Below are 20689 nucleotides of genomic sequence, written 5' to 3'. Positions count from 1 at the left end.
TCCAGATCTGGCAGCCGGGTAGTTTGATAAGAACGAAATAGCCACGAACAGCCGCGGGTATCCGTCGCAGAACGGCCATGAAACCTTTTCTGCAAACGGACCCGTCACAGGTTTGCTACTGAGCAAGCCAAGAGGACATGTAGTCTGTAGTATACTTCCACAAGAACGGAAAGCACCGCTCGAATCATTCGACAACTTCTGCTTGTCAACAACGGTGTGATTCCACGAGTCTTTATAGTAGGACTGGAATCGCATATAGACGTATATACCCAGTCGGTCAACGTTCTTCATTCTACAATGAATGCTGACTCAACACCAATGGCCCAATACCTCAGCTATCAAGTTCCTCAACAGTCGACTTGCGCCTGTAGACCGACGCCGGAACTCCTGCTCCTTGCAAGTGGCACGGAATCACAAGCAAGCTTGACTGAAGGGACCCTACAAGTGATAAGCAGCTGCTGCGGATGGAAAATAGCAGTTCTGTCAACACTTAGTAAGATTGATACTCTGTTACGGACTGGAGTTGAGCATGATCCTAAGCTTCGATAATGAAGACTTGAATCTCTTGCTTTCTTCAAACGATTTCTATCTCTCGCAAGTGAAGCGGAATACCCCCGTATCTCCGGCTTTGCGTCGGCTACGGCCATGCGTCTGGGGGCAGATCGATCGTGTTTTTTTGTCCGGCCAGTCTCAGCCAAGACCGGGGAGATCCACTTTTTCTCAGGAAAAATGCGGGGTAAGGGGACGAAAGGCGTGGCAGGGAACGTGATACTCGTCTCCTGGAATTGAACTATAAATATCGATCTCCCGTAGCAAGAACAACTGAGATCTTGGAGCCATTGTGCGCCTATTGTGGCCTCTTCAGCGATTATCAAGCTTCTGCTAGAATTACGAAAGCCCGATCTATAAAGGGTTCTCATCCAGAAGCTAGGCTCCGCAAATGTCTCACCGTGCTGAGTCGGTCAGGTTTGACCTGCAACTGGAGAGTGCGCGACACAGCATGGAGGAAGATGTGTCGAAAAAGGCTCCCCCACAGAATGACAGCCCCGGGGATCCGTTTGGGGAGGAGGTCGAAGGGCAAATGCAGTACAAGACATTAAGTTGGTGGTATGTGAATCACACCTGACGCCTTGAAAACACTAACAGAAACTCTAGGCAATGTGGGATGCGTACGTCGTCCGCCTCTTTGAATATCGATGACACAGCCATTTACAAATAGTAGTAATGATCGCCGAAACCGTGTCCCTGGGGATCTTATCGCTCCCAGCGGCTGTTGCAGCTCTGGGGATTGTTCCGTACGTTGCCCCTTCTCCTGCAAAAGTCGCAACTCGCTCATTGTGGCCCAGATCAATCATCGCCCTGCTCGGGCTAGGATGCATGGCAACATACACAGGGTACGTGATCGGACAGTTCAGATGGCGATATCCGCATGTGCACAGCATGGCCGACGCAGGGGAGGTGCTGTGGGGCTCGTTCGGCCGTGAGCTGCTAGGAGGGGGCCTCATCCTCCTCCTCATCTTCGTGATGGGCAGCCATCTACTGACCTTTTCGGTGGCGATGAGCACAATGACGGAGCACGCGACCTGCTCCATTGCCTTTAGCATCGTGGGCTTCGCCATCTCGCTACTCTGCACACTACCGCGCACCATGCGAGGAATGACCCTCATGGCTATCATCTGTACGTGGTCGCCCACTCCAACCCTTGCCCAAACATACCACATCTAACCCTAAAACCAGGCTTCATAAGCATCCTCTCCGCCATCTTCGTGGTAACCATCGACCTCGGCATCATCAACAAAGACCACTACCACGCCACCGCAGTCCACCGCACCGACCTCAACAAAGGCTTCCTAGCCATCACCAACATGGTCTTTGCATTCGGTAAGCCCTCCCCCTGCTCCCTCACCCCAAGCCACAACCCCAACTAACCCAAGCATCCAGCCGCCCACGCCGCCTTCTTCAGCTTCATCTCCGAACTCAAACACCCAAAAGACTACCCCAAAGCCCTCTACCTCCTCCAAACCATCGACACAACCCTCTACATCCTCGTCGCCGTGCTCATCTACTACTTCGCCGGGCCGACCGTCGTCTCCCCGGCATTGGGCTCTGCCTCGCCGGTGGTCCGGAAGGTCGCCTACGGAGTGGCCTTGCCGACTGTACGTTTCCCCTTACTTCCCCTTCCAATCCATCAATTCCCTTCAACCTCCACCCCACCCCACCCCACCCCTAGAAGACCAGATCACACTGACTCCTCCCCTGTCCGGGGGCCAAAGATCATCATCTCCGGCGTCGTCAACGGCCACATCGCCTGCAAATACATCTACATCCGGCTCTTCCGCGGCACGGACCGGGTGCACGCGACCGACTGGACGAGCTACGCGCTGTGGGCGGGGATCGCGCTGGGCGTGTGGGCGCTGGCCTGGGTCATCGCCGAGGCGATTCCGAGCTTTAGCAATATCTTGAGCTTGGTGGTGCGTTTCCCCCCGCTCCCCCTTTCCCCTGCTCTTTCTTCTGCGGGTGCGAAAAAGATAAGGTGAAGTCATGGGAGGTTGAGATGTTAACTTGACCGTGCATGGGATTAGGCTTCGTTGCTTGCGACGTGGTTTACTTGTACGTTGTTCTTCCCTTTCCCTTGTTGATCTGTGTATGGAGTGGGAATAGTCAAGCTAACTGCTGGTGAGGGGGATGGCTTAGACGGACTTCCGGGGATTTTCTGGCTGTATCTGAACTGGGGGTTGTGGTTCAGCAGCCTCGGGAAGTTCGCCTTGACGGTGGTGAATGTGTTTATGTTTTGCGCCGGGGCGATTATTGTGAGCCCCTCGGTGTGTGAGATGTCTATGCTGAGAGGTGAAACTAATGAAGGATGCAGTGTGGCCTGGGGCTCTACGTTTCTGGGAAAGCAATCCATGAGACGCCCGCGCAGGCCTCGTTCTCTTGTGCTAGTTCTTGAGGGTCACAAATAGAGGGTTCCTAGGTTTGTTGGCGTAGAGGTACGGAATCGGATAGAGGGCAAGCACATGCAGAAGTCAATAGGGTCTTGGAAATAAAAGGAAGACTAGCGTTGAAGGACCTGGACATTAAATAAAATATACTACACCCAACCATAAACAACAAACACTCGCCATCACGGCATAATCAAAACACGCACACAACAAAAACTACCACTTGAACTTCTTCGGCACAAACCGACTTGCCTGACTCTGTAGAAATCCCTTCTTCTCTTGCTCCGCCTGCGGCTCAGCAACAGCCTCCGACTCCGGAGTCTCCTTCGTCTCAACGCCTGGCTCCTTCTCCTCACTCTTCTGCCGCCGCTCGATGATCTCCACCGCCCAGCCCATCGAAGCCATCTTCGCGAACATGAGCGGCGTCACCTTGTTCTTCCCCTCCGTCGATGGATCCGCCCCAGCGTCGAGCAGCAGCTCCACCGTCCGCTCCCACGAGGCTTGCCCATCTAGATCGGCAAGGAGCTCCGCTTGGCCCTGGGCGCGCAGCTCATGGGCGATCGCCCCGGCGGTCTGCAAGAACAGGAGCAGGGGCGTGCGGTGCTCCTCATCCTTGGCGTCGACGTCCGCCCCGTGATCAATGAGCCGCTTCGCCATGACCTCACTGTCCATGCCGACAACGGCGACATGGAGCGGCGTCTGGCCGACGCTGTCGCGGGTATTCACGTCAGCGCCGTGGGCGAGCAGTGCGTCGACGGTCCTTTCCGCGTCCTTGACCTTCGCAGCGATGTGGAGAGCGGTCTGCGCTGTGTTGATGGCATGGTAGGTGTCGATGAGCGTCTTGGACGCCTTCCACGCCGCGAGACCCTTGGCGGCCAGGCCCATGCCGACGGTGGTCTTGCGGTTGGAGTCTGCGCCGCCCTTGAGGAGGGCTTCGACGAGGGCTTCTAGCCCAGGGACCCCTGCCGCTTTGTGAAGAGGGGTGATGCCGCTGCTGTTGGTGACGTTGGGGTCGGCGGAGTGGGCCAGGAGCGTGGTCACCGTTTCGACGGAGCGGCCGTCGATGGCATAATGCAGCGCGGTGTTGCCGCCGCTTCGTGTGAAGATGTTGGGTCGGGCGCCGGCTTTGAGCAGTTCCTTGACCATCTTGGGGCCCGCATCGGAGCGTTCGGCGGCGGCGAAGTGCAGGGCTGTGCGACCGGGGTGAAGGAGCCCGATGGTCGTCGCATCGACGATGGCCCCATTTTGCAGCAGCCAAGTGACCATCTCGACCGCCTCGGAGTCCGCCGCAATGTGGATCGCACTCCAGCCTGAGGTGTCGGGCGCCGCGACGGCCGATGGCAGCGAGAAGATGGACATATTCCAGGATGTGGCGCGATCGGCCAGCCACGGGAGGTTGAGCCGAGCGGACACGAAGAGCAAGCTGGTGCTAGTGGAGAAGCCGGAGTCTGATTGTAAAGCGGGACATGTTAGTGCTACGAACGATTCGAAGCGCTTGAACAATACGACTTACACTTTCCATGCGTCCATCGCTTCAGAAGATCATAGGCCTTCAACCAATTTTGCAAGGACACTGATTCTGCCTCGAAGAATCGCTTCATGCCAACCACGTCACTTTCTTCCCGAATCTGGCTTTCGCGGAGATGATCTCCAAGGAATTCGATGGAATACTGGAGGAAAGGATACCCCGCGAGGTATTCCTGTCTAGTCTTGGTAAGCTCGACTTCGTCGATCTTCCAGTCTTTGTTCACCGGTGGCTTGGGGACATCGTGGCGCTGAATCTCCTCGAATTGCAGATATGCCAAACAGACCGAAGCCATCTGCCGATGGGCATCGGACTTGCTCATCCCGAATCGGGGATAGTCTTTGGCCCCTTCCTCGCTGAAAACATGGGTCAAAAAGTCCTTGACAGACTGATGACTCAGATAGACAGCGCCACTCCGGACTGCGAAAAGAGTGCCCCAGCTGTTCTCGATATTCTGCCGCAACGCCTGCAGATCCTCCTCGCTTGCGCTTGCGCCCGTATACTCCTTCCCTTCCTGGAGCGTGAGAATCACATCCAACTCCCGCAGAGTCAATGGACGACAGGCGAAATAGATCCACATGAGCAGTGTGCGCAACCGACCGACCACGTCCCGCGACTGTCGCTCCAAGAATGCGCTGTAGAAGGCCTCGACATCGGACGGGATGTTGTGCAGCCTTTCCTTGACCCGGGCCTCGGTCCAGACACCCTCCCAGGTAGACAGGTCATCAAGAACCAGCGACAACCACATGAACATGCCCTTGGAGCTTTCCTTAAGTTGGCCCGTGATATCTTCGCGAAGTGTGTCCGGGAACTTGCGATATTCCTGGATGCGACGAACCCTTCGCTCGGCGACTTGCCTGATGTCCTCCTGGTTCCCCTCGGGCATGTGCACCGTGAACTCGGGAAGCATTTTGTCGGAGACAATGGCACTGCCTCGGTCCGAGATGATGCACCGGAATGTGAACTTACGGCCCAGGTCGTTTGCCTTCTTACTGATTCTGGTGGACAAATCATCAACAATCCGGAGGATAGGAGCGATGAAATGCCCGCATTGATCTAGTCCGTCGATGACAAAATACAACACTTCCAGACTAGGATCAGCCACGATATCCTCGATGATTCGAAGCAGTACATCGCGTGAGTGGAACTCGTCCACGTCAATCGTGCTGCCGTTGGATGACCCCTGCAAGTCTTCAAGATTTTGCACGTGCTGCAGTGCATATTTGATAAGACCGCGGTTCTGCTGTAGCAGCTTGTAAAGCAAGGTTCTGAGAACCCAGATGGGAGCCTTGCGGTGCTCGTTTTTATCATCGCAAAAACAAGCCACCGCGATCGTCTTCCCAGGTGTTCCAACCTCTGGGCTCAGGATCACATCCTCAGTCAAGGAAGGCGATTGGGGGCTGGTGCTTGAGCGCAGGCTGGATTGGATAGCTCTTGTGAAATATTTCAGTAGTACAGTCTTCCCACTGCCGGGGATCCCTCGAATGTACAGCGGAGTAGTTGTTGGCGGATCGGTTTGGATCCAGCTCCGAAAGGCTGTACATTCGAAAATCCATTCACAGGTCCCGGGAAACGCGCGAGCGATGTCATGTCGGTCCCCGGAGTCGCCTGCAACTAGTGCGTCGAGCAATTTCTCTTCGACCGTCTTCTTCTCGCCTGCAGACCAAAGCAAGTGTGTTAGCGTGCGCCCAAGGCAAGTCACAACTCATCACCAGGCGCATTTTACCCATATAGACGGAAGCTCCGGCAGCGATGGTAACCTGTTGAATGGCATCACTGTAGAACGATGCTTCCATCGAGCCATAATTCTGGCCCATCTGAAGGCCAGAGTTGGTCGAATTGTTGAACGCGGCTGACGCCGGTGGTGGTGCCTGGAGCTATAGTGTCAGCATTAGGGCCACAACGTCGACCTATCTACCTCTTCTCAACCGAAGCACAATACTTACCGTGTCAACCATCGTACCGGATTCTCTCCCCAAAGAATACCACAGTCTTGAATCTTGAATCTTCCAGACTGCAGCGCGAATAGAAAGACGCACGGTCGTACGCAAGTCGTTGTTAAATAAGACCGATCTGATGGGATGCAGCCGGTGCAGCAAGCAAGTTCTGATTGACAGTAAGCAGGGGCTGCATCTCCGTATCTGCTGAAAAGGTCAACACTGCCTCGATTGGGTGCCACCGGGATGGACGGCGTTCTCCTAGTCGGATTCAATTGTCAGAAGACTTTCAGCCCTCCGCGGCGCGGGTGTGATTATAAGTGCAGATTCCAGCTGCATCCAATGAGGGGGCAGATATGCACCTCGCTTGCAGTCGCCCAAACAAACCACTCCCCGTCAGCATCGATCAGCGCTCCCACCTCATCCCGATGACACCCCCTCCTTCTCCTTACTCCGTACAGTTCATCTAACTTCCTGCAGGAGATGGTCCATGGCCGAGCCCCTCTCCCATCACCACACGCACGCACGGCACCCGTTCGGAACAGCGTGGAAAGCAAGCAGTCTATATTGACTTTTAGCGCCAGCCATTCAGTTTGTGGATCATGGAAATTGCGGAATCATTGGACCAAAGTACCACCGTCGCGATTGGGCCTCGTTTGGGATTATTGCAGCTGCTGGATCTGTGATTGTCTCTCCTGAGGGACGATGCCCGATCCTCGGGATGCTCCTCATCATCAGTTGGGACATAAATTCGGTCGGCCCCAGCACGAAAGGATAGTCCCTGTCACTATCACCACTGGCCCGACCGTTATCTTAACATATATTTGTGATCGAAAGCTTTGTAGTGCCAATGGAACTGAAGGTGATCCGGGACCCCGGCGACGCTCGCGTGGAGTAAGTTACACCACATCTCTTAAGTGTACGACGTTACAACGTTATTTTCCTGGAACTCTCATGCTCGGGGAATACTGATTATGGAACTCTGAAGCATTGTTTTCGTCCACGGTTGGCATGGCGAGCAGCCCGGCTGGACCTCTGCCGCCAAATCAGTGTTCTGGCCAGAGAAGCTCTTTGCGAGCAAGGTTTCCGAGGCGCGCGTATTCTCGTTTGAGTACGATGTCACTCTCGAAACGTTCTGGAACGAGGAAGACCTTATTACCGAACTTTCGAACGAGCTAATGGACCAGCTTATGGATCAACGCACTGAGCCGGAGAAGGTTGCCCCGCCCCCTTCCCTGTAACCTTCCCAGCTGCTGACAATACGACCAGGAGAAACGAGCTGTGATTCTTGTAGCGCATTGCCTTGGAGGGTTGATCTGCGAAAATGTAGGCTTCCTGGCGTGCAGCCTAGTCGCCCCCCTCCCGGATACCCCATTGAATCAAAGGTTGACAAACAAGCATAGGCGCTCGTCCAAGGAGCTGAGCACAACGACCGGAAAGCCCTTGTCAGCTGTGTCAAGGGGCTCCTTCTACTTGGGACCCCACATTACCACCCTGGGGTGTTGAGTGAAGCAAACAAGTACTTCGAGCTAGCGGGAGAAGAGGCCCCTAGCGAGTTTGGCCTGGAAGAAAAGTCAGACTGGGTGATGGGGATCCCGCGCGAGTTCGCTAAGCTCCGTGCCGCCGGGTTGGAGATGGACATCCAATGTTTCTACGAGGGATCCCCTACCGATCTCAACGGGAAGGGAGTCAAGATCGTGGAGATGGCCTTGGCGCGGTGCCCCGACGGGCCTCCCGCAGAGCGGCTGGCAGCCAACCATGTGAAGATGAGTCAGTTCGAGGATGAGAATGATCGCGACTTTGTCAAAGTGCTGCGGGTCCTGAAGAAATGGGTGGCTAAGGTTCCCGCCCCGGAGAAAGATGGAGGCACTACAGTCAACAATGTCTCTCACGCCTCCTTTGCGGGATCGACAAACTCGGGGTATCAGTTGGGTCAGAATGTCGGTAATCAAAGTGGGTTCGTTTTTGGAAGAGCATAGTGGTGGAAATGGTATCGTGTGGTTTATCAGGATGATGAATTCTAGCTCTGAAGCTTTCAGGAATGATGATATCGTGCATCGAGTGCTGTTGTGTGACCTTGAAACTGTGTAGACTGTGGGCGAGTAGGCAAGACAGATGCAGTCGGCGGTGCAAATCACCCCCATTGGCGTAAGGCATGAAGTCTCGCAGCCTACTTGACGCCTGGGACAGAGCTTCGCCTGTATATTGATAACAAATCAACCAGAAATCAAGGTGCTACTTCCGTGACCAACCCGATTGGTCGCCAGACGGGCCACTTGGACGGCCGGGATCGAACATGGCCCTATGGCCAACACACGGTCCAAGTGAGGGGCGACTGGAGGGGTTCCACCGAAGTTTGACAAGTGTATCACGGACCCACGGGAGTTAGAACCATGACAAACATCCATAAGCCCTTGTAATCGGATATACCCGGAGGGGTGCCATGCAGATGGTCCGTACGTGGGTATCTGCTATTGGTGTTGCTGCCTGCCGCGGGCGCTACGGTGGCTAGCTGATGAGACGGGAAGGCCCTGTGAGAAAGTGCCAACCTCAGCTTGCCGGAGTGTCCGACATCGCGCCGTTGGCTGTGCTGGAGATAGATTGCAGAGCACGGCAGCGCCGAGCACTGCACCGTAGGCGAGGCGTATCACAAGACGTGGGGTTGGAAACCGTGTGTGGACTGAGAAGAACCACTGTCCGTGCGATCGGTCAATCTTATCTGGTGTGAACTTCCCACCACAGGGCATGGTGGCCTTGAACCTGTTTCCAGGGCCTGATCACTTCTCTTATTGAGTCTCTACTACACATGACCTTGACGAAGATGGCAATCGAAGCAGCAAGCAATGCATCGGCCGAGGCGTCCGACCTTGCCCAGTTGTGGCAAGGCGCCGTGGAGGACTATGAGAAGAGAACCGGGAAGAATCTGAAACTGGGCCAATTCAGGAGTATGAACGATGTGATGGCAGGAACGGAAGGCCTTGCAACCAGATTCAAAGACTTTCGCGATGATAAATCGAAGATGGCCAAAGTCCGCACCGCGTTGAAGAACAACATGTGGATCATCCAGAAGGTCGTCAACACTATCCAGACGGTCGGAACTGCGGTTTCGGTGAGGTTGAAGTCAATTCACAACATATGGCATCATTTTTGACTCGTAACTCACAGGCATTTCCACCTGCCATGCCGGCCAGTTTGATCTTCACGGCCTTTGGCCAAGTCATGCAGGTATGCGATCACTGCAAAGGAGGGTGTGGTGTGTCTTGCACCGGCACGTTTGGCTAAATCGAGCCTAGTCATTCGCCGATACATCTGCAGACTATGACAAGATCATGGGCTTCTTCGAGTTCACACATCGCTTCTTCGATCGACTTTCGATCATCGAGGAAAGAACACCGGCTCTACCTCCATTCCAACGATGCGTCACGCGCGTCTTCTCCAGCATCCTCAAGATCTGCGCCGTCGCGCAGAAGTATGCCGCGGAGAAAAGGTTCAGTATGTGCTTCCGCTTTGTTCTTCGGGTAATGTTCAATTTGTTGAACCGTGGCTAATGCTGATAACACCCGTCAGAGAAATGGTTCGAGAATCTGGTAAAAGGAGCCGATGGAGATCTTACCGCAGCAAACAGCGAGATGGAAGAAGCCATCAACGAGCTAAGTCAAGCCGTGGGTCTAGCGACCCTGAGAACAGTCGAGATCATCGACGAGGTTGTCAAGAGCATGAACGGGCAGGTAGAATTCCTCGTCGCGAACGCCACCCTCCTCGATGAGCGAACCGAAGCGATCCAGTCGAACACCAATACCATCATGGAGCAGAATCAGGATCTCGGGTCCAAGCAGGATGCAATGACGCAGTTGCAGAAAGAAACACTGGAGATGGTGAGCGAGCAATCCCGGCTATTCAGCAGCGTGGTTGGCTACTTCGGGTCGGTTCAGATGGGCGAGAACTTTGGCGACAGCTTCAAGACCAGCGTGTTGAAGCTCGGGGTGGTGAGGCTGCGATTGGCGCGCTGGGGGCAGTCGGTCGGCCTAGCCAATGTCAACGATGTGCACTCCCTGGAAGAGTCGAAGCTCTCACCTGATGATATACCCCGTGTATCTGAGCTCCTAGAAGGGATTCTCGACCAGTTTGCTGATGCTGAGAGAATCTCGAAGCGATTCCAGTTGCGTCACCGCAACGCGACCGCAGTTCTTGATCCTACCAAGGACCTGGACAAGGTCGCTGCATCGCTGCATCAGAAGATAAATGATCTCTCTCTTCGACGACAGGGAAACTCGGATGCAGAGCCCAATAAAGAGTTGACATTGTACGAAGAGAAGAATTTCACGAGACTGATCGAGGACATTAACGAGTTGGTAAATGACCTGGTCGAGTTGTTCCCAGGGATCGAGGATGCGCAACGCAAGCTTGCAGAGGAAGAGGTGTCGGAGATGAAGAGCATCAAGGGCGCGCTACCTATCCTGAAAGAAGTGGCTGCCGATCAAGACAATCTGTTGACTGAGACCGTTGTTAAGGTGATCCAACAAACCTCGACGACGACATACACCAACTCGGTGGTGTTCTCAGGAAACAACTCGGGATTTCAAGTGGGAAACAACGCGGGGAGAATCAGCAAAGTGCGGTGGAACTGAGTGGAGACAAAGAGTATGTAGAAGCATCTAATAATGAACACTGGAACGGTCAAGTTGATGTTGTAGTGATGGTAAAGTAGCAGTAGCTGCGTGTTCTACGAACTATGACATAGTGTGGGGAGATAGAACGTAGAAATGTAGACTCTTGTACCGGTCGCCTACTTCGGCGTTATTTCGTGAATGTGCTCTTAGAGCGGTTAGTGATTGTTGGGCTATGTTTATTAGATGGGTAGGACTCGGTAACCAGCAGGGCCGATGGCGTACTTAGCAACACACTGGCTGATCGTAGAGGCAAACGCCCTCGGTCCTGTGTTCGAACCCCGGCTGGCACTTCCAGACGCTGGCTCTACCATTTCGGGATTCAACGGTATGAAAACACCCGGGGATAAGAGGGGTTTTCGTAGCACTGTTCGGGGATAAATCCTCCAACAGTGTGAGCCTTTTGCTATTCTATTCTAGTTCCTTTTTTGATTTATTTATTTTTTTTGGTTTTATTTTACACTGCAGTTACAGGAAAGTGTCGCTCGAAGCCATGGTCATTACTCAACAACCATCACGATTGCGAATTCTACTCGCACAAGACCCTGTCTTTCTAGATCTCAATACAAGTCGCCAAACTTCAGAAAGGGTGATCATCCTTCCAAATACCCTGCGCAATCCATACAACACCATCTCTGACCTGTTTGTACGCAGGATTAAAACCTGAGTCATATCTGACCATCTCGTCGTGCGTCGTGTTGAGGTAAATATGTCGAGCATTTCGGGTCCCCTACCGATGTCTTGTCAACCAGCGCTTTTGTTAGCACTCACGGGTCAATAAGCATCTCAACATGCGTTTTTACATGATCTGACCCATGCTCGTGACCATAGACTGTCCGAAAATCCCGGCTGATTTCCTCATACCGTCGCAAGGTATGAAGTAGCCAAGACGCTTCCTCGAAGTAAGCATCATCCGCCGCATGCGCCCCTCCGCTATGGGCCAAGTAGCTCTCCAAGCCCTCAAGTCTGGCGTCCCTTTCTGGGGTACTCATATAGAGGACCCCGCATGTGGACCTCTTTACTTCGTGAAGATTTCCATCGGGGTGGGAGGCGGAATAGAGCAATGCCTGTCGAGGAAGTGGTTGGAAACCCGCCTGGCCATCTTAGGGGTGCAGGGGCAGACATACATTCTTGACAATCGACCCTCCTGCGCTATGGGCAACGAATATAAGTGGACGTTGGTGGGTCTATGCTCGGCTTGGTATCAGCCTTCATCCCGATAGCCACACCTTGATTAGCATTTACCTTTGAGCCTGCTCTGTGTTGCCACAGATCACTAACTAGTTTCTGTGATAGTACCTGCATCAGAGGTTCTTTGCCAGCACAGCTTGTGTCCGTGGAGCTATATCCCCATGAGTAGGTATTGATATTTGGGGTGTCTTGAGGGAGCACGTCCCGCAGCCAATTGACCCCCGACGCACTTGTCCAGGAGTCTTGCGGGTGGCCCTTCCAACCATGCACGGCGACCAGGCTAATATCAGTTACTCAGAGATATAGGAATAAAGGTCGCTCAAGAGTGCCCGTACTCAATTTCTGGGTCTGGAGAGGTATGCACAATAGTGAGACGTGTCTTGATATCCTCCTCTTGTGTTGACCGGGGTGCGTCCTACTATCAATCAGAGAGGATAATGATGGGCCGGTCGGGGTACTCAACGCTTCGGGAGGCATCGGATTTTGCGAAGAAGCGAATGCATCTGAACGGCATGATGATTTGATTTTACCTCATGTCAAGAGCAAGTGGGGACCGCATCGCTGACCTGATGTTCTTGATTCAGCCTGCGGCGGGGTGTGGGGCACCTGCGGTTTGTGCCATCCTTATTCACCGAGTTATGCACATATTATCCACCTACCGTACGTATAGTCCGCTCTGCCAGTATGCCTCTTGTTATGCTCATCACCCGCGTGATTACGACCCATCCTTGTGTAGATGACTGAGACCCCGAAGTCCATAAGTATATAGTTTCGCCACTAAATGTCCCATAATACCACGGGCCAAAGATCCTTATAACAGTCTAACCCTTCTTGCAAAGGTCAAATACGCGCGTCGGACACACTGCTAGACAGGTGCCGTTGAGATATGCCTCGACCGGTCAAGCATGTGGCGGCCTCATGAAGCAGAAGAGGAGAACATTTAGGAGACTGAAACAGCAGCTGAGGATGGTCCAGGGGTATACGTGAGCCTTGCTGGTGCATCCAGCTGGTCGATGAAGCGAGCTCGCCTTAATTGCGCTATCATCAAGTGCAGGGCAACCATGACCTCTCCCGGCAACATTTTGTCGTCGGTCTCCGCTCATGTTGCGTTAGACAAATGTTTTGATATTTGGCTTGAACCCTCGCTGAACACAGGGGATATATGTCAGACGTGCATCTCATGCGGTCTACGCGAACCGTCCTTGACGACAAATTGACCAACGATGCCTCAGAAAGAGGTATTTTGTCTCTTCCCATGAACCTTACCAAGAGGGTAAACTTGTACAACCGAAGAAGAAATCAAATAGAATGTGCAATAGACGATTGATGCAGGTGAAAGCGCCATTCGATAGCCGTGAACATCACGCCCGCCTCGAAAAATCACAATACTCCCTCTGATGAGTTTCCGCCTCCGTCGACACCTGCATGGTGCATGGTAACATACGTCTGTATTATTGTCTTCATCATAATCCCATCCTGGTCCAGATGATCGGGGGTGCTGCCAGTAACGATGGCATCCTGGCTCCCCAGCGTCGTATCGGCCAGACCCCGACGCCGATGGGCCTTCCGAGCGCTTCGTTGCTGCAAATGACTCGTTCCGGGCAATTGCGCGCCGTGGGAATTTTTGGCCGTGCTGGAGCCGAAGATTGAGGGAGCGTACGCCTTGATCAGGACGGAGAGGGAAGGGGCGCAGCCGCAGAAAATGGCTGAAACCGATGAACATAGTCCAGTTAGATCGCGAGTATTTCTCGACTAGAATCAGGAAGGGAGGCAATAACGTACCAACGTAAGCCTCGATCGTGCACCAATTGAGAGAGTCAGCCAGAAGGAGGTAATATTCCTCTTCGGCGGAGGTAAGTCTCCTCACGAAGTTGTAGCGAACGCAGGCAGCTATTATGCAGCATATATATCAGTCGAAATTCATGTGGGTTTCATGAATGGGAGGAGACAATACCAACCAGCAATGGATAGAATCCCGAGCCCAAAGACTCCCAGGATAGCCCCCTTCTTGCGCCAGGTCACCTGTAAGCCGTAGAGCATTGGAACGGGGAGGAGATAGATCAGGATGTCCGTCACGATGTTCAACACGCCATTAACCTCGTAAAATAGCTGCTGTGCGTCTAGGGACATGCAGCGGCTATCCCCTGTTGGGTTCGTCCAGAACAAGGATGGAGGACTGCAGCTGGCGAGTGAGCCGATGAAGCTCGCGAGGGATAGTCCGATGTTGAGGAACATAACGAGGAAGACAGCCCAGCGCATGGATCTACGGGGATCCAGGCGCAGGTAGAACCACAGTAAGGACATTTTGACCAGCCCCATAGAAAGCGTGTAGAAGATACGCGTCACCCAGATGCACTTGCCGGTGGCTAAGGTTAGGGAATAGTGTACGTAAAATGAATATTTCGAGGCGTACCTTTAGCATAGGCACAGTGTCGCTTTCCGTTATGGCAAGCGCATGTTTTCCGATCCCGTATTGGGAGCCGATCATGATTGTTATCGATAATCCGAAGTTGAGTATCTGGTCGACTGAGTGTGAGTGGAGATGGTTGGTGGTAGGGTCTCATGTCGCTCACCGCGCCGATTATCATCAGAACTAGACGTGTTTCTTAGTTTCGTCTCAAGAGCTGAGCGTTCAATTGACTTACTATCGTCCGTCCCCAGAGCGCGCAGCATGAAAGCACGGGCATAAATGCGCAGCGTGACAACGAGGGAGTCAAAAACGATGAAGCCAATGCCCACGCCAAAGATTGCCGCATGTCGTGTCTCGGAGATATCGTCTGGGAGCCCTGACCTTTGAGCGATAGCCATCTTCGACGTCTGGAGGATGTGCCATGAAGCAAGCACGGCCAGGGGTATTAGCAGGCTAAGTATGAGTCGCCATGCTGTCTGAATTGTAGTGGTCTGGTCCGGAATGTCTGGCTCACACAAAGAACAATTTACATCCTTGTCAACTCATCGGTCCAGAGATTCGATCAGCGGCAGCTTCGAAGCAGGCTGGGTGCTTTCAAATTGGGAGTGGAGTTGACGGCTAGCTTCTTTGACCGCTGCACACTAGAATCCTAGGGCTTACTAGGGCTTCCTCTGTAGACAGGGTATAAGGTCCCGAACGAATGATGTCCACAAGTTGGATTATCATGAGATTACGAATATCTCATAGGGGCTCCACTTATAATCTGCTAGGGTAATAGTTTGCTATGGTGAGGGACGGCCCATCGATTGACCGGTCGGTTCCCACAGGAGGGCACATTCACCACCCAACAACATTCAGAGTAAGAGGGTTTTCTACAGCGAAGCCTTTGCTTGGGGACAGTATCGATCGGACTGTGGTCATTGCGCGTGGCATTTCATTTTGAAAGAGGGAGATTGGTTGAAACAAGCCTTCAGGGTTTGCAATCAAATCCACAGGGCAGGACGGGGAACTTCGGTGCCTGCCGATGTCAGTGGGCGGTAGGCAGGCTCCTTACTTTGCGCCTACGTAGTAGGGTTAATTTAAAGCACTTAATGTGGTGAAATGGCATGATACTGCGACCTATCCACGTACTCCACAATGCCCAATGCCCAGGCGAACAACATGTAGTGATTGGGGCAACGATCGATCGGCTAGCGCCTACTAGTCGATTGACATTTCCGCGTACCTCGGCTCTGTCTGGGTTCCACAAATAGGGACCAAAGCATTCGGAGTCCGGCCGGTCGTGGGTCATAACTTGGTGAGACACAGACCAGGGTATGATTCAGTAGTCGCTTGGCGGGCTGATAGGGGAACTGGCCGAATGAATCATTGACAGCTTCCATAGTTCGGCGGCCGAGGGTGCTGGTCTTAATAAATACTGCCCCTCTCGTCAAGGGAGTCTAGAAAGGAGCGAGCCTGTGGCCGCAGACACATCATTATCTCCTCAAGAAGAAAGGCAAAGCAGTCGCAATGGCTGAATCGGAGAATGTTGCATTGGTCTTTGGAGCCAGTGGTATCTCTGGCTGGGCCGTTACAAGTTGCGCTCTCTCTTACCCCACACCCACCACCTTTAGCAGAGTGATTGGCTTGACAAACAAATCATTACCGCTGGAGCAAAGCGGTTTGCCACATGATCCTCGTCTGGAGTTACACTGCGGTGTGAATCTACGAGGGACTCTGGCCGAGGTGGTTGCACGATTGCACGAGAAGGTTCCCAACCTAGAAGAGGTCACCCACGTGTATTATCTGGGTGCGTAAGACGCCTGAAAGAAATTGATACGTCATAATCTAACCATACCAGCCTACTCCAATGTAACTGCATGGTCGATGGACGTGATGGCGATCCGAGATGTCAACGTGGAAATGACCTACAACGCCGTGCACGCCGTCGACAAGCTGTGCAGGGCTCTGAAGTTCTTCGTGCTTCAAACTGGAACTAACGTATATACTTGCTCAGCTCAAACTCAAAGCTCCCGGCTGACCTTGCGCAGAATTACGGAGTGTCTGTCTTTCGCTTCCAGGAACATATCGAGATCAATCCTCCCTTGCGCGAGGACAACCCGCGCATTCCTTCGCCCTGGGGCGACGAGATCTTCTACTATGCGCAGGTCGACCTGATCAAGGAAGCTAACAAGGGAAAGTCCTGGAAATGGTGCGAAGTTAGACCCGATCAGATCGTGGGTGCGTCTTCCCTCCTCCCTGAGATTTGACCTACGCTGACACTGCCGATGTGCAGGCCACGTCCCAATTCCCACCAGCATGACCTACGTCGAGCCCCTCGCGCTCTACCTGATGCTATATCGTTACGTGTATGGCCCCGAAGCCACTCCTGTCTACCCCGGTTCCTACGCGAACTACATTCACTCGCATACACCCTCGTCGCAGGATATCATCGCCCGGTCGGAGCTCTACCTTTCGCTCGAGAAGCCGGACCAGGCGCATGGAGAGGCCTTCAACACAGCCGACAACGCCACACCCGCACCGTTTTCCATCGTCTGGCCCAAGATGTGCGAGTACTTCGGCCTGACTGCCCAAGCTCCCACTCCCGATGTCAAGGGGTGGGCGGACATCGATAAGTGGTGGATCGCGCACCAGGACGACTACAAGAAGATGTGTGAAGAGTACAATCTACGTCCGCGCGAGATCCCCGCGGCGACATGGATCTTCCTGGCGGCAGGCATGAGCTTCCTGGCTCGCGACCGCGATCTGAGCTTGGATAAGATCCGGAGCGTGGGGTTCACGGAGGAGTACCCGGTGGCGTATGGGTATTTTCGGGTGTTTGGTCGACTGGCGCAGGAGAGGATTATTCTTAGCACGGAGGCTTGGTCGAAGTAGATTGGGGGACACGATGTGGGAACAAGCATGACCGCGGCTTATACATGTACAGTACACTCGTGTTAGTGATCCAGCTAATGGGTACATGCCTACGGCTTTGTATAGTTTGGGTTTGTATTGCGCGATATTGTGTGCTTTGCATTCCGGGCCTGTGGAGACAATTGTCCAATCGAGACCTTTCCCCTTCGCAGGCCTTCAATACCTGTGCTTCCAGGCTTTCAATCATGATCACCGGTCGAAGGTCTGTTGGTTCTCCATGTCGATCTGTACAATTGGCTTTCCATGACTCTTGCAGGTTTTCTTCCTATCAATCCTTTAAGGCCAGAAAACGCAGACAAAGAGCACTAATATATAGCTGGTTGAATAGTTAATCTAATAGATTAGAAAAGTTGTACTGTACCCCGTTTATCATATCTAGACCCAATAATTACTTCTCCATAAAGTATGATATAGATATGATGGGACCCCCTGGCTACGTACCCCTATGCATAATGTGGAGCCTGCGAGATGTGGCACATCGCATCATCTATGACGGTGGGTACCTACGATTTACAGACAAGTTACAAGTAATTCACATGGGTCGCTGGCTTCACTAGTTCAACTAGTTACATGCTAGTGCTTATGCACAGCCAGGGCTTGACTTGAATAGTGGGTATCCGGCGTGGACCTTCGGACCTATCCTTATGATTTTATGTACTGATGGGAGGTGTCTTGATACCATGAGAGTGGACTGAAGACTGCTAGCCATATCTCTTTAGCAACCCCTTTTGAGCACATATGGGAAGTATCAAGGGCTTCTCGATTCCTAAAGATCTTCCGTCGATGGCACAATGACCGTCCACGGAGATTCGGAGATCCTTTACCCATCAATACTTGAGGTCACAACTCTAGCCTCAGATCTATGCTTTCTTTTGCTATATTGCTTACATAGTCTACAAATAACACCCCCGGCACGGACAGCCACCTCAACTGCTCGAAGCCTTCTCTGCCTCCAACCTCTCCAAGTAAAAGTCGACCACATCCTTGACCGCATCTTCAAACGGCCGGAACGTCATTCCCAAAGCTTTCTCCGTCTCACTGGAATCGTACGCGATCGGCAGCGTCGGTAGGGTGGCCCGCGTGAGAACGCCAGCCGCCACGGCGGCCGAGTACTCCTTCTCCGCGACGCGCCACACGTCCGCGTAGTCGACCAAGGCGCAGGCCCCGAAACTGGATGGAGTCTGCGCGTCGGGCTGCCGCTGCACCACCCGCAGATACAACTCCGCCAGATCATCGATGTGAACGTAGCCCCCATGGATGGGGACGGGGCAGTCGATCCCCTTCACGCTGCGCAACAGGATCCCAGGCGAACTGTCCTTGGTGACCGCCGCCTCGGCGCTGAGGACGCGCTCGTCGCGCCCGTAGACGTAGCCGGGGGCCACTGTGGCCACGGAGAAAGGCGGTTGCTCGCGCTCGACGAACGCGTCCGTGTCGTTGAGCTCGGTGATCTTGGCGAGAACGTAGGCCTCAAAGACGTTGGAGAAAGTCTCGGGGGTCCCGGGCAGGGTGATGCGGGAGGCTGCGCTGACGGTGACGAAGGGGTCGGGCATGGGAGCCATGTTGGCCACGATCGACGAGGTGATCACGACCCGCGTGAGGGTGGGCACGCTCAGGGCGGACTTCAGCAGGTTGGCGGTGCCTTCCACCGTGGGCTTCCAGACTTGTGTGAGAGGGTCGAATCCAGGCACCGGCAGCGGAGCGCCCGTGTGGATCACGAATGACACATCTTGCAGTGCGGTCGTGAATGCATGCTCCGCCAGGATGTCCGGGACAAGGATGGAGGTCAGTCGGTCACCGGGATTGAGCTCCTGGATTACTGGGTTGGAGAAGATGGTTTGTGCTTTTGCCTCGGAGCGCACGGTGATTCTGATGTTGTAGTCGCTCTTGAGAAGGAGCTCTTGAAGGACGCGGAAGCCAATTAGGCCGGTGGCGCCCGTGAGAAGGACAAGGGGGGCCATGATGTGATGGGAAAAGAGAGAAGTGAGTGAGAAAAGAAGATTATATTGGTCAAGTGTGAAACAATGAATCCAACAGAAGATGAGATTTGGCGAAAGAGTACCTATTTATCCTCGATTGACGGGGGCATTAGGTGGGCAGGTGCCTTGCAGCTAGAGCGTCAGCCTCAGCCTCTTTGTTTCTCAGGAGGGGTAATGCCACTAATACAATTAGCGTCTTCTAGTTCTGGCTCCATTGTGTATTGTATGGAGATCAATGTACGATCATACAATAACAATTCCCCCGCCATGTGGAGCTTTATCTGGCGCTAATTCGAGATCGGTTATGATGAAATGAACATGGGGCTGCTGCACGACCATGTTGGCCTTTTTCATCAGCCGCAATACCAAATCATGGGTCGCGTGGAGTGCAACCCTCAAATGATATTGTATAGCGAGGTAGAGAGCGTACATATGAGGTTGCCAGGATTCTTCGGCTCAGACTCCGAAAACACCACACATCGTCTCTGCAGGTAGGGTCTGCGACTCGGCTATGTCTAAATCTATCAAGACTGCGATCGACAGCGAATCATCGGCAGGCAGTGGAGAAATCACAGAGAAGAGAGATGAGGAGAAAAAAGAAAAAGGAAAAAAAAAGATAAATTGGAATAGTGTGAGCTTGGGGCGGAAGGGATGCGTCTCGGATATTTTGATACACAAGTGCTGTACCAGATAACTTATCTCTAATCTTGACGTTTGCGGATAGATCATTTCTACTTAAGGCACCGTGTGAACGTAATCCCACCAATTTTGTCTTTCAGTCGTGGAAGAAAGCAGCAACTGCTACGCCTCCTTTATGAAAAGGGGCGCAGATGCATCCAATGCCCTTGTTGGGGTCTGTGGGTTCCCAACTCCGAGATGCGAAACAACAGCCCTTCTGGAAATCGATGTCCCTGACTGAAGTTCGATAGCCGTAAATGGGATTGCATAGGTGTCTCTCATCTCAAGACCCCAATCTCGACTTCTGTCAGCCTCTGTAACCCAAGATCGTAGACGCGGGGCGCCAACACATGGCTACCTAGTCGTGCGGTCGAGTCAACGAATTAGGGCAGCCGTGCCCTTCACCTCCCATTACATTTGGACCCAACAATTACTAGTATTCCTCCATGA

General features: G+C 53.2%; 8 protein-coding genes across 8 annotated transcripts; 4 read left to right on the top strand and 4 right to left on the bottom strand.

Moving 5' to 3' along the window:
- Positions 1 to 872: 872 nt before the first annotated feature.
- On the top strand, positions 873 to 2950 carry BO86DRAFT_449880 (amino acid transporter; the record flags this gene model as incomplete). The annotated part of the gene is made up of 10 exons (XM_025676758.1): positions 873 to 1107; positions 1156 to 1169; positions 1223 to 1295; positions 1347 to 1678; positions 1738 to 1881; positions 1942 to 2129; positions 2274 to 2471; positions 2583 to 2610; positions 2695 to 2810; positions 2870 to 2950. Exons 1-10 carry the CDS (start codon positions 941 to 943, stop codon positions 2948 to 2950), a joined length of 1341 nt encoding a protein of 446 aa, XP_025524993.1. The 5' UTR covers positions 873 to 940.
- A 208-nt stretch (positions 2951 to 3158) lies between these two features.
- BO86DRAFT_402121 (putative skeletrophin) lies at positions 3159 to 6425 on the bottom strand (the record flags this gene model as incomplete). Its single annotated transcript, XM_025673826.1, has 4 exons — positions 3159 to 4390; positions 4456 to 6123; positions 6194 to 6338; positions 6414 to 6425. The coding sequence occupies 4 exons, from the start codon at positions 6423 to 6425 to the stop codon at positions 3159 to 3161; spliced, it is 3057 nt and encodes a 1018-aa protein (XP_025524992.1).
- Positions 6426 to 7254: 829 nt separating this feature from the next.
- Positions 7255 to 8458, top strand: BO86DRAFT_367344 (uncharacterized protein; the record flags this gene model as incomplete). Its single annotated transcript, XM_025670149.1, has 4 exons — positions 7255 to 7298; positions 7393 to 7621; positions 7674 to 7730; positions 7808 to 8458. 4 exons carry the CDS (start codon positions 7255 to 7257, stop codon positions 8381 to 8383), a joined length of 906 nt encoding a protein of 301 aa, XP_025524991.1. The 3' UTR covers positions 8384 to 8458.
- A 460-nt stretch (positions 8459 to 8918) lies between these two features.
- On the top strand, positions 8919 to 11032 carry BO86DRAFT_367342 (uncharacterized protein; the record flags this gene model as incomplete). The annotated part of the gene is made up of 4 exons (XM_025670148.1): positions 8919 to 9513; positions 9570 to 9629; positions 9698 to 9896; positions 9972 to 11032. Exons 1-4 carry the CDS (start codon positions 9211 to 9213, stop codon positions 11030 to 11032), a joined length of 1623 nt encoding a protein of 540 aa, XP_025524990.1. The 5' UTR covers positions 8919 to 9210.
- Positions 11033 to 11616: 584 nt separating this feature from the next.
- Positions 11617 to 12812, bottom strand: BO86DRAFT_158098 (uncharacterized protein). The gene is made up of 5 exons (XM_025666386.1): positions 12726 to 12812; positions 12598 to 12677; positions 12317 to 12542; positions 12199 to 12258; positions 11617 to 12138 (listed from the first exon to the last, which is right to left on the bottom strand). The coding sequence occupies exons 1-5, from the start codon at positions 12774 to 12776 to the stop codon at positions 11839 to 11841; spliced, it is 717 nt and encodes a 238-aa protein (XP_025524989.1). The 5' UTR covers positions 12777 to 12812; the 3' UTR covers positions 11617 to 11838.
- Positions 12813 to 13642: 830 nt separating this feature from the next.
- Positions 13643 to 15070, bottom strand: BO86DRAFT_319103 (uncharacterized protein; the record flags this gene model as incomplete). The annotated part of the gene is made up of 6 exons (XM_025668235.1): positions 13643 to 13968; positions 14045 to 14152; positions 14221 to 14617; positions 14676 to 14780; positions 14836 to 14855; positions 14908 to 15070. The coding sequence occupies 6 exons, from the start codon at positions 15068 to 15070 to the stop codon at positions 13643 to 13645; spliced, it is 1119 nt and encodes a 372-aa protein (XP_025524988.1).
- Positions 15071 to 16129: 1059 nt separating this feature from the next.
- On the top strand, positions 16130 to 17546 carry BO86DRAFT_458017 (SDR family oxidoreductase; the record flags this gene model as incomplete). Its single annotated transcript, XM_025677260.1, has 4 exons — positions 16130 to 16461; positions 16513 to 16652; positions 16703 to 16892; positions 16948 to 17546. Exons 1-4 carry the CDS (start codon positions 16182 to 16184, stop codon positions 17544 to 17546), a joined length of 1209 nt encoding a protein of 402 aa, XP_025524987.1. The 5' UTR covers positions 16130 to 16181.
- A 965-nt stretch (positions 17547 to 18511) lies between these two features.
- BO86DRAFT_367336 (cinnamoyl-CoA reductase) lies at positions 18512 to 19586 on the bottom strand (the record flags this gene model as incomplete). The annotated part of the gene is made up of 1 exon (XM_025670147.1): positions 18512 to 19586. The coding sequence occupies exon 1, from the start codon at positions 19541 to 19543 to the stop codon at positions 18512 to 18514; it is 1032 nt and encodes a 343-aa protein (XP_025524986.1). The 5' UTR covers positions 19544 to 19586.
- Positions 19587 to 20689: the final 1103 nt, after the last annotated feature.

This window comes from Aspergillus japonicus (assembly GCF_003184785.1).
Source record: "Aspergillus japonicus CBS 114.51 unplaced genomic scaffold BO86scaffold_49, whole genome shotgun sequence".
Lineage (NCBI taxonomy): Eukaryota > Fungi > Ascomycota > Eurotiomycetes > Eurotiales > Aspergillaceae > Aspergillus > Aspergillus japonicus.
The sequence above is the reverse complement of the archived record's forward strand: the minus strand, read 5'-3'. Positions and strand labels throughout refer to the sequence as shown.

Excerpts from the sequence above, each read along its gene's own strand:
- BO86DRAFT_158098 (XM_025666386.1), bottom strand. The coding sequence starts at position 12,776 with ATGCCGTTCAGATGCATTCGCTTCTTCGCAAAATCCGATGCCTCCCGA. Across the intron at positions 12,678-12,725 it reads AATCCGATGCCTCCCGAAGC|GACGCACCCCGGTCAACACA; the intron begins GTTGAGTACCCC and ends GATTGATAGTAG. Across the intron at positions 12,139-12,198 it reads GAGGGTCGATTGTCAAGAAT|GCATTGCTCTATTCCGCCTC; the intron begins GTATGTCTGCCC and ends CTTCCTCGACAG.